Source organism: Vicia villosa, linkage group LG7 (genome assembly GCF_029867415.1).
Source record: "Vicia villosa cultivar HV-30 ecotype Madison, WI linkage group LG7, Vvil1.0, whole genome shotgun sequence".
NCBI classification, from domain to species: Eukaryota; Viridiplantae; Streptophyta; class Magnoliopsida; order Fabales; family Fabaceae; genus Vicia; species Vicia villosa.
In genome coordinates this window covers 100756036-100767111 of record NC_081186.1, presented here as the reverse complement: position 1 = coordinate 100767111, position 11076 = coordinate 100756036, and the positions used below count along the sequence as shown (strand labels likewise).

Below are 11076 nucleotides of genomic sequence, written 5' to 3'. Positions count from 1 at the left end.
CGATCCAAAAATTTTCACGGTTAAATCATAATTAAAAAAGATCTCATAAAATATTATGGTTAAACCTTAACAAAATAGAATTCCTATTTGTTTTTTCATTGTTAACCCATAAAAAAAAAATTCATACAAGACCTCCAAAAACATAAGACGGCCCTGTCAAATAGCATAGTACAAATTTATGGTAAGCAAACACAGAATCATCAGAAATAAAAAAGTTCCAGAAATTTTGAAATTAAACCAAAACAAAGTTTTGTTATGTTCTTGACCAAAACAATAAAAACCACCTCCAACTTCAAATGTGGAGGTCCTCATCAGCAAACATCAAAGTAAATAGCCACAAATTATTACACAGTTCAAATAGTCATCAATAGTCATCAAACTTAAAAACATCACTAACAAACAAAGCTTTTCTTCCCCTTACTATGTCCAGCATCCACAACATAATTAACAACAAATCAAAGCTTCCTTCAATTAATCTCTTCGATCACGATGGTTTCGAACTGTACTGCTCATAGTAATTGATCAGCTGAAACAAAAAAAAACAAAACATGAGCTTCGTGTAAAAGAAATAAAACATCACATAGAAACATTTTCTTTTGATGACGATGATGATCAAATAATACAGCTCGTGTCGTGAGAGAGGTGCGACTGATTCAAGGAAATTACTTGCGTTACAAGTAAATAATGTTGCAAACTTTCATAACATGTTTCATATACTAACAGCAGTAGCATTCAAAAATTGATTTTAGGAACCAAATGTTCGCATTGTTGATGATAAAATATATGCATCCAGAACTATACAAAAAACCAAATCTAAGAGAAAATATTACCTTTCGAGAAGTGTAAAACGCTATTTTTCTCTGCAAACATTTTATGAAAAAAAAAATGAAGCTGTAAAAAACTTGGTCAAAGGTATAACGATTAAATTTACAGTTAAAGTCGAGTAACTGACCTTTTAACCTTGAAGGTCACCGAAGCTTCCTGCTTGGTGCTGGCTTCTGCAGCAGAATAGCCTACCGGCTTCACAATCTCAACAATGTCAGGCCCTGGTTTCACAGGTTCTGTCGCTGTGTGACTACTAGGAGCCGCAATATCAGTAGCTCCTGTTTGTGCTGGTTCAGCTGTACCATCGGGCTTACGAGCAATTGAAGATCCGGTGAACCTCTTCGCAGTAGTTTTTCTCCGTCTGGTTCCTAACCGTCCGGAGCCAGTTTGAACCGGTTCTGCGCTACCTGCACTTTGTTTGGTAATCCCTTCTGTGAAAACCGCAGTTGGCTGCTCAGTCATGTGAGGTTTTATAGGAGGAGTCACGGCTTCTTCAAACTGTATAGCGAGGTTGTTAGCGTCATTTTCATTGGTTGCTGTAGCTTTATGTTCGCTAAGCTTAGGATCAGACTTGTTTCCCTCCTTGTTTGGAGTTATCTTAGGATCATACTTGTTTTCTTCAATCTTTGAAGTAAGCTTAGGATCAACCTTGTTTTCCTCCTTGTTTGGAATAAGCTTAGGATCAGACTCGTTTTCTTCAATGTTTGGAGTAAGCTTAGGATCGGACTTGTTTTCTTCGACATTTGGAGTAAGCTTTGAATCAGACTTGTTTTCCTTTCGAGTAACCTTAGGATCCCACTCTTTTTCTTCAATGTTTGGAGTATGCTTAGGATCAGACACTTTTTTTTCAATGTTTGGAGTAAGCTTAGGACCCGACTTGTTTGCCTTATTTTTTCGAGTAAGCCTAGGACCCAACTTTTTTTCTTCAATTTTTGGAGTAGGCTTAGAATCGGACCTATTTGCCTTATTTTTTCGAGTAAGCCTAAGACCCGACTTGTTTTCTTCAATTTTTGGAGTAAGCTTAGAATCAGACTTATTTGCCTTGTTTTTTCGAGTAAGCCTAGGACCCGACTTGTTTTCTTCAATGTTTGGAGTAAGCTTAGGATCCGATTTATTTGCCTTATTTTTTCGAGTAAGCCTAGGACCTGACTTGTTTTCTTCAGTGTTTGGAGTAGGCTTAGGATCCAATTTATTTGCCTTATTTTTTCGAGTAAGCCTAGGATCCGACTTGTTTTCTTCAATTTTTGGAGTAAGCTTAGAATCAGACTTATTTGCCTTAATTTTTCGAGTAAGCCTAGGACCGGACTTGTTTTCTTCATTGTTTGGGGTAGGCTTAGGATCAGATTTGCTTGCCTTATTTTTTCGAGTAAGCTTAGGACCAGGTTTCTTTTCTTCAATTTTTCGAGTAAGCTTAGGACCAGACTTCTTTTCTTCAATTTTTCGAGTAAGCTTAGGACCAGACTTGTTTTCCTCGGTGTTTGGAGTAAGCTCAGGATCAGACTTGTTTTCTTCAATGTTTGGAGTAAGCTTAGGATCCGACTTGTTTGCTTCGATGTTTGGAGTAAGCTTAGGATCAGACTCGTTTTCCTCATTATTTCGAAGAACATCTTCTGGAGGATCCACAGACATATCATCATTAGCCTGATTGACTTTTTCAAGACCGCTTCCTTCACCATAATTTTCTACTTCGTCAGCAAACAGCACGGTCTGAGGAAATGCAGGAGTGTCGAGAATACTGGGTTGTTCATTGAGAGGGGCGGCGGGCTGTGAATTACTGTTAGCCGCCTTTGAATGGTTGGTGCTAGTTGTGCCAGTTTTTATGCCTCTAAGGCTGTAAGGAGTGGCGGAACGCTCCACCCTTTTCTTGAGTGGAGCGCTATTACTAGATTGCGTGCGCTTGCGCTTCTGATGCGGTGTCGATTGCAAGCTGTTTCAAAACAACAAAGAAACAAACAGTCGTAAGCAAACAAATCGTAAACATATGAAAACATTTTGATTTAGGTTATAGAAATAGCCCATACATAAGCATTTTACATGATAAGTGATCATGTTATAAGCGCGCTTAATTGAATTGTTTATCCAAACAATGCCTATCCCATTTCTAACATTCAAAGTCATTCATAATCATAGCAAACACAAGACAAATGTAAAACTCGAACAAGGCAATACCGTTCCTCAAAAGCTCGAACAATCTCAGGAAGAGCAACCAAATTATCTCGAGGCTCCCAGGTATTTGCTGACTCATCCCATCCCGACCTTCAATCACAAACAAAACATGAAATAAATCACTTTTTCCTCAAAAATTGCCACCAAAAAAGCAAAAACTAACACTCACCATTTCACAAAGTACTCCAACTTTCCCTGTAAAACCGCCGAAAAAAAGCAAAACAAAACACATAATCAGACACAAAAAACATCATTATATTCTAAAACAGACAACACAAACCAAAAGATAAAACAATAACTGACCTTGCGGTATCTCTTGCGCTGAATAGCTTCAACTTCAAAGAAGCCATCATCAAGAGATAAACCTTCAAGATCAGCATCTCCATTTTCTTCATCTGATTCATCTTCATCTTCTTCTTCTTTTTCTTCATCTTCATAATCTGATACCTCTTTTTCCACCTGAGAATTTTCCTTTTCAGCTAAAGAGTCATTTCCATGCTCTTCAATTTCTTCAACAGCATCAGCAGCAACATAATCCACAGCTGGAACATCCTTCGGAGCTTCCAAGGTTGTTGTTGTTGTTGTCTTCACCCCTTCTTCACCCTTCATTACAAATACCAAAAAAAAAACAACAATTAAGATTATAAAAAAAAAAAAAACAGAGTAACAACTTCAGAACATCATGATCATCATGTTCATGTTGTTTAAGAGAGAGAAAGAGAAACAGGAAAAAAGTGTGTGTGTGGAGTGAGAATGTGAAAGTGAGTTGTAATTGAATGAATCTATGTAAAATCCATTGTTTGTGTTTAATTTAACGCTCTGTTTTTCTTCTTCTTCTTTCTCTGTCCTTTTCTCAACTTTTGTTTTTTTGTTTACAATTTTCTTTCCTTGTTTCGGATTTTAAGGATTTTGTTTTTGAGAATGTTTGTGTCTGGATTTTAGTTTTTTTTTTTTTTCTATTTGTATATCTTTTATTATAAAAAATGTATACTTAAAAAAGTTAAATAAATTACAAAATTACAGGAAAAACAATTTTATCATTTTTCATCCATGTAAGAGTAAAATAAATATATTAATTTTATTACTTTTCATTTGTAATATTTGATGCACCTTCAAATTTTTTATTTGAGAAACTTTATTAAAATATTTAAAGGGAAATTAAAGAAAAACAATTTTAATTAAGTAAAAAAATAATTTCTAAATGTATTTGTTTATTGATTTCCTCTTGAAAACCATTACCTTGGCCCATAGTAAACTAATATATTCAAATCTTATTTTTAATAAATAAAAAGAAGGAAAAAAAGCAATCAAGATAAGAACAAGTATTTAAAGTAAATAATTTTAAATGAACTATAAAATCAAAAATTAATATATTAATGGTGTATTTAAAGTATTTTCAAACTTTTATTGAAACTAGTAAAAGTTATCTAGTCTTAAATAAAACAATGTATGTCAAAATAAATTTCTATTTGTTAATCAAACAATAAATTTTTTTAATTATATAAAAAAATGGTTTTGAATTGTTAGATTTTTTAATATATATTTTTGTCACTTTTATATATCAAAATAAATGTTATTTTTTGTTAGTTAGTCTATAAATTTAAAACAATTATAAAAATTTAATTGTTAAGTATAACATTAAACAAATAGGAATAAGAGTGAAAATTTCACACAAAAATATTTAAAAAAACATGAAAAACTACATATTCATTCTTGCCATCTACGCATCAAATGTTTTTCACATATCATCAAAGATAAATCTAAAATATTTAGTCATAATTTTTAAAATGTGTTCATTGCCATGAATTAAATTACTTGAATAAAAATTGTAAGCATCTTAAATTGAATAAAATATTGAAAAAAAACACAATTAGACACAAAAGAATAAGAAAAAAAAAACTTTACCTTGTGAACACCATCAACACCATGAATGTGCCCTTCACTTTGGTCTACAACATCATCAACGCCTTCTACATGACTTCCACTTTGGTCCATAGGATCATCAACACCATATACATGCCCTTCACTTTGGTTGATAGCATCATCAACATCTTTTATATGTCCTTCACTTTGGTTGATAGCATCATCAACACCACCTTCATGTCCTCCACTTTGGTCTATAGCATCATCAACATCATTTATCTGCACTTCATTTTGGTCTATAGCATCACCAACACAACCTTGTGGCCCTTCACTTTGGTCCATAGCATCACCATCACCATCACCACTTAGATGCTCTTCACTTTCGTCTATAGCATCAAACAATACATCTAAATTTGTTTTCCTATTTCCTCCACCCTTCATTATAGTGTTAAAATAAACAAAAAAGAAAAATTATATTAGAGATAAATGCATAAAGTCACATAGTTTATCTATTATTATATGATATGTGTGACAAAATTTCATACATATTTTTTCTATATTTATCTAATATTAGTGAAAATTCGCACAAGATTCTTACAAATAAGAAATTTTACCTGTATTTCAACAAGAGAATCGTCTTTGTGGTTATTTTCATTCATTTTCTTTTCACTAATGTTAAAAGCGCAGCAGGGCGCTTTTAAACACGTTATAATATTGGTAAAATGAAAAATGAAACGACGTGTCTACTCTGAAACGAGTCATAAATGAAAGCGAAATAGTGTGCCTATTATAAATCGAGTTATAAATTTATGTACAAGATATGTGACAAAATTTCGAACTTAATTTTTCTATTTTTATCTAATGTTTGTGAAATTTTGTACATGATTCCTACTAATAAGAAATTTTACCTGTATGAACCTATCGTCTTTGTGGTTATCTTCATTCATTTTGCTTCAGTAATGTTAAAGCGCTACAGGACGCTTTTAAACACGTTATGATAGTGTTAAAATGAAAAATGAAACGCGCTTTTAAACACGTTATGATAGTGTCAAAATGAAAAATAAAACGACGTGTCTGCTCTGAATCGAGTCATAAATGAAAAGCGAAATGGTGCGCCTATTATAAATTGATTTATAAATTTATGCAAAATCATCATTTTATTTTAATTATTTCTTTTATCCCTTTTGTCTATTTTTCTTTCAGCGACATTTTTTTATTTTTTTCCTTTTATTTATATTTTATAAAATAAAAATGATATTTTTTATTTTTTTTGGATTTTTTTCTTTTTGAGAATTTTTTTCCCTCCCCGTACCGCCAATTATTTCCAAAATATTTATTTGAAGTTTGATCATTTATATTTTATTTATTTACTTTAAATTTTTATTTATATACACAAAACAATTAATTACAATATTTATTTTTTAATTGAATAAATTGTCAGTTTCATTCATGCAAATAATAATTTTGGTCTAAATAAATAGTTATTGATATTTTATAAGTGATTTTTAGTACACTTTCTTCAATTTATTTATTTTTCTCTTATTATTAATAATATTTAGATTTAATATTCATTTTAGTCCCGTATGTTAACTTCTTAGTTTATTTTGGCCCTTTAAAATAAATGATAGAGGAGAGGGAAAAAAACGACACATAATCTTCACCATTTATTTTAAAATCTAATGATTCAGATTCATTCTCATGTTCTCACATAAAAATGACATTTTCATATGATAATAAAATTTAAGTGAATAATATGAGATAAATTAAAATTTTAAAAAAGGTGCATTGAAGTGGAAAATTTTTAATAATGACATTTTACAACCATGAAATTTAAATGTTATATCTTGAGATCATAAAGTTAACTTCTTACAATTTAGACAAAGTCGTAAATCGTATAAAAATATTAAATATTATTTGATGTGTTTTGATGTCATCTTGTAAAAATCGTTTTCTTTAGATTGTATTTCAGATTAATTTTTCGAAACCGAACTGCATGTCTATATACTTTTATACTTATTTATTTATTTTATATTTTTTATTAATATGATAATGTTGTGTTAATTTATTATTTGATGATACTTATTTTTTTAATATTAATTATTAGTTTAGGTTTATTCATTTATTTTTATTAATTCATTTATTTCAACCATAATCGACCATTATCATTTATAATATAATTTTAATATATTATATTTATATATTATATCAAAATTATTATTTATTAGCATTTTATAATATTAATAAAAATATAATTTGTAATTTGGATATTTAAAAATCGTTCCAAATTAAACCGCATGATCAGATCAGATTTTATTAATTAATCATCTAAAATCAAACTGAATCGCTAGTAAATTTATCTTTGGATCGGATAAACGTTTAGCTCAAAATAACTCAATTTTTTAAAAGATAAAATAATTAAAAATATGAACAAATCCCTTAAAAATGCATGAACAAATAATTAATATAAAATAGATAAAAATATTCGGTGAGGTATTTTCCTTTTAAAATATACCTTTCAATTTTAATTAATATTATTTTATTTGCTCCAGTCAACTTAAATATAAAGGTATACGTTTTTTTCATATAAATATATATTTTAAAAATAGAAATATCATAAATATCAATATAATATTTTGATAAACAAAGCTACTAATTTTTTCTTTTATTTATTTGATTTCTAGTTAGTTGCAATGAATTTGATATTAATAAAATAGTACATAAAAAAAATTAATTGTGTTAGTGGTCAATACATACTTATATAAATATTTATATGTAAAAAAAATATGTTGTTACAAATTAAAATTCAAAATTACACATAAAATATACATTCTACCAAACCAATAAATTTAATTCAATTAATTGTCTTTTTAAAACGACATAATATAAAAATTTAAATGGATAAAGGAAATCTTCCTATAATTATATTTTTTTTACATTATTTCAAAATATAAAATTGTAACATTTATAAATCTAAATGTAATATTAACAAAATAAATATGAAATAAAAAATCATTAGTCTTCATTTGAAAAAGATATAATATTTGAATCAGACGAAGTGGTTACCACTTCAGCCCCTAAATCCAGGCTAATATGACCCTATAAATACCTCAACTTATGGTTGAGGAATATATTGTGAATACACCATAAAACACTCCAAAAATACATAATTTCTCATCTCACATGAGTTTGCTCTCTACACACGGAAAACACCTTCGAAACTGGGTCTCTCACCACCTCGAACTCGCCCTAAACCACCAAAAATCCTTAAAGCCTCTGACCACCCCTACTAGCATAGGGGTGTCACACAACTATACTTTTTTAGAAAGTACAATGGCCACTACAAAAAATATGCTATGCAGCGACGTGGATAGCACGTCGCAACATGCAACATCACGTGGCAACAAAAAAATAGCGACGTGGGCCAACATGTCGCAGGAGCTAAAGTGGAAACTATGTAGCGACATGGAGACCACGTCAGAAAGTAGCGACGTGACTCCAACGTCGCAACAGGATTACATGGAAAACAGCTACCTGCACACACAGCAGGTGTGGCAGGTGTAGAAAAGTGTGAAGTTGACCAATGTAGCGACGTGGTTTCCATGTCGCTGCAGAGCAGAAATGGGTAGAGAAGAAGAGAAGAAAAGGAAAATGTGTTGATGAATGGTGGGGGAGGGAAGTGAAATGGGTAGATAAACACACAATGTAGCGACGTGCCAGTCACATGGCTATTTGCCACGTGACATCCACGTCGCAACATGGCAACGGTAATATGTATTAATGCCTCTGCCTGCAAAGCTGCCAATATGTCAGTTTATTGGAACGTTGTGTTTGGTTTGTAAACGTTGCGACGTGTTTCTAACGTCACAACCAAATTTTGCAAAAATTTGAATATTCCCCCCATTTGAACGTTATGGCTTTTAATGAATTAATTTATAGATTTAATGTAGCGACGTGGTGTACACGTCGCAACCTTTTTTCACATTACCCCAGGCCTGATTTCTGATCACTTTACAGCAATAAAGTGGTTTAATATTAAAATACACCTTGCGATGTTAATGTCACGTCGCAACAAGCAATTTGGAGCCACGTGATTTCCACGTCGCTAATATATGTCGCTCGGGAGGAGTTTTCTTGTAGTGGGCGCCCATTGTGGAGCCATGGTAAAACTAATCTAGGTCACACCTTCCATTAACACCACCACTTTAACACTCGCCAAAATCTCCACCCTAGCCCTAACTTTTCTCAGACATGGTTGCTAGGAGCGTACAATCTTCACAGAAGAAGATACCATATCTAGCAACAATCCCAGCACGAAAGCGGGGATGTGCGCCGCCACAGACGAACTATGCCATCCAAATCAAAATTTGGAGGACAATGTCCTTAACATCCAACAATGCCAACAGGAGACTACCCCCATAGAGGAAATGGAAGTGTTAGACCCCTGACCTCTTTTAGATGAAATATGGGAAGCACTTATTCCCAAAAATTTCAAATATCCCTCCTTGGAGAAGTTTGATGAGTGTAGCAACCCCTACGAGCATGTCACCTCTTTCAATACGCAGATGGACTTCATCGGAGTGTTCGACTCTCTGAAATGCAAGCTTTGTTTTGCACTTTCAGAGATGCAGCCTTACGTTGGTACATGAGCCTACTTTGAGCTTCCATCGCTAGCTACCAGGAGCTAGTGAAGAAACTCGTACAACAGTTTGCAGCTAGTTAACACCAAAACATGTCCACCACCAGCCTGTTTAATATTCGACAATGCCTCTCGCAATCACTGAGGGAATACAACACTAAAAGATGTCTCATAGAAATGCTCTCTTTCGGTTAGGGGGATAAGTCAATATAAAATCTTTTTATTTGCTTGGATTAAAGGTTCGTGGGCATAACATGTAAAAAATTAATATTATAGTGAAATCTCAAGAAGATCTCTTGGGGACTTGATTAGGTTAACATTCGTCCAAACCTGGATAATTCTCTAGTGACATCTCTCTAACCCTTATCCTTTTTAATTCTTGTCATTTACTTTACTTTATTTTTCCACTTTTTTTATGTCTGATCTTGAAGATACTAACATAATTTGTTTTTTAAGTGATAAAATCTTTATATTAATCACGAATTTTGAATATCACAATTCATCCCCCCTTCCTCTTGTGCTTGGAATTACTTGTCCAACAAAAAGCCCATGAGTGAACCTTAACTTAACAGACTCACATGATAGCTAGACCTTTGTCAGATCAGAAGAAGACAATTTTGCACTTTAGCACAACAATCACCGTTTGATCTACTCATAAGGCTTTTTCGCACAGCACACTACATCACACATGAACGATTTCAGTCGCTCTTGATATATATGGAGTGTCATGTCATGTATTCAAATTCAATCTCACTCACATATTACTTCTGATTTCTGTCACAAACTTGGGCATTGGAGTGCTAGCCGAACAAATCAGCTGCATCGGAAGTACAAACCCACCTTAGCAAGACACAACTCCGCTACCTCACCTTTCATTTTAGTTTCTAGCCGAACAGTGGCGCCATATATGAGAACTCAAAATTTGCACCGTACCCCTTAGCCTCGACTAAGACGCAACTGTTTCTGACTGGCCAAAATAGTCTCACATTGTTGAGAATCAAGATTTAAAAAAATTTATATACAACAAATATACACCTCAATCTAATGAAATATCGTTTCTAAATGATAAAACAGTGAGAGTTCTCATATTCAAAACAAAACAGAAAATAGGGAATACTTGGAAGCTACATTAACATTTGAAATTAAACTATAGGTTTTTTATATGTGTAGAATAACATGCACTTGACCCAAACATATTGTTATATAGTGTTTTTTTATACATATTATCACATACTTCACTCAAAAAAATTATCAACCACAAATAAAATTAGGTAATTTTTCATCTCACCCTGTGCACCTCTGAAAATTCAAAAAATATCCTTAGATAAATTTAGAAATGCATCTCCGAACACACCAAACATCATTTAAGCAAATTTTAGTTTAAAGATGCATCTATGAACGCACCAAATATTATTTATTGACAAATTTTAGTTCGGAGATGCATCTCCGAATTTTTTTAAAGATTTTTTTTGATGAACTTAGAGATGTATATCCAAAGATACCATTTGTTCCATTTATCATCAATTTCTCAACAAAATTGGATAAATAAAAATAGAAATTTTCTTAAAATAGAAAATTTGTATTAT

General features: G+C 32.1%; 1 protein-coding gene across 1 annotated transcript; it reads right to left on the bottom strand.

Moving 5' to 3' along the window:
- Positions 1-813: 813 nt before the first annotated feature.
- LOC131619836 (uncharacterized) lies at positions 814-3897 on the bottom strand. Its single transcript, XM_058890885.1, has 5 exons — positions 3295-3897; positions 3161-3186; positions 2995-3081; positions 953-2752; positions 814-860 (listed from the first exon to the last, which is right to left on the bottom strand). Exons 1-5 carry the CDS (start codon positions 3598-3600, stop codon positions 851-853), a joined length of 2229 nt encoding a protein of 742 aa, XP_058746868.1. The 5' UTR covers positions 3601-3897; the 3' UTR covers positions 814-850.
- Between the last annotated feature and the right edge of the window lie 7179 nt (positions 3898-11076).

Coding starts and splice junctions, on each gene's coding strand:
- LOC131619836 (XM_058890885.1), bottom strand. CDS start 3,600: ATGAAGGGTGAAGAAGGGGTGAAGACAACAACAACAACAACCTTGGAA. Junction 3,082..3,160: donor TTGGAGTACTTTGTGAAATG/GTGAGTGTTAGT, acceptor TTGTGATTGAAG/GTCGGGATGGGATGAGTCAG. Junction 2,753..2,994: donor GTTCGAGCTTTTGAGGAACG/GTATTGCCTTGT, acceptor GTTTTGAAACAG/CTTGCAATCGACACCGCATC.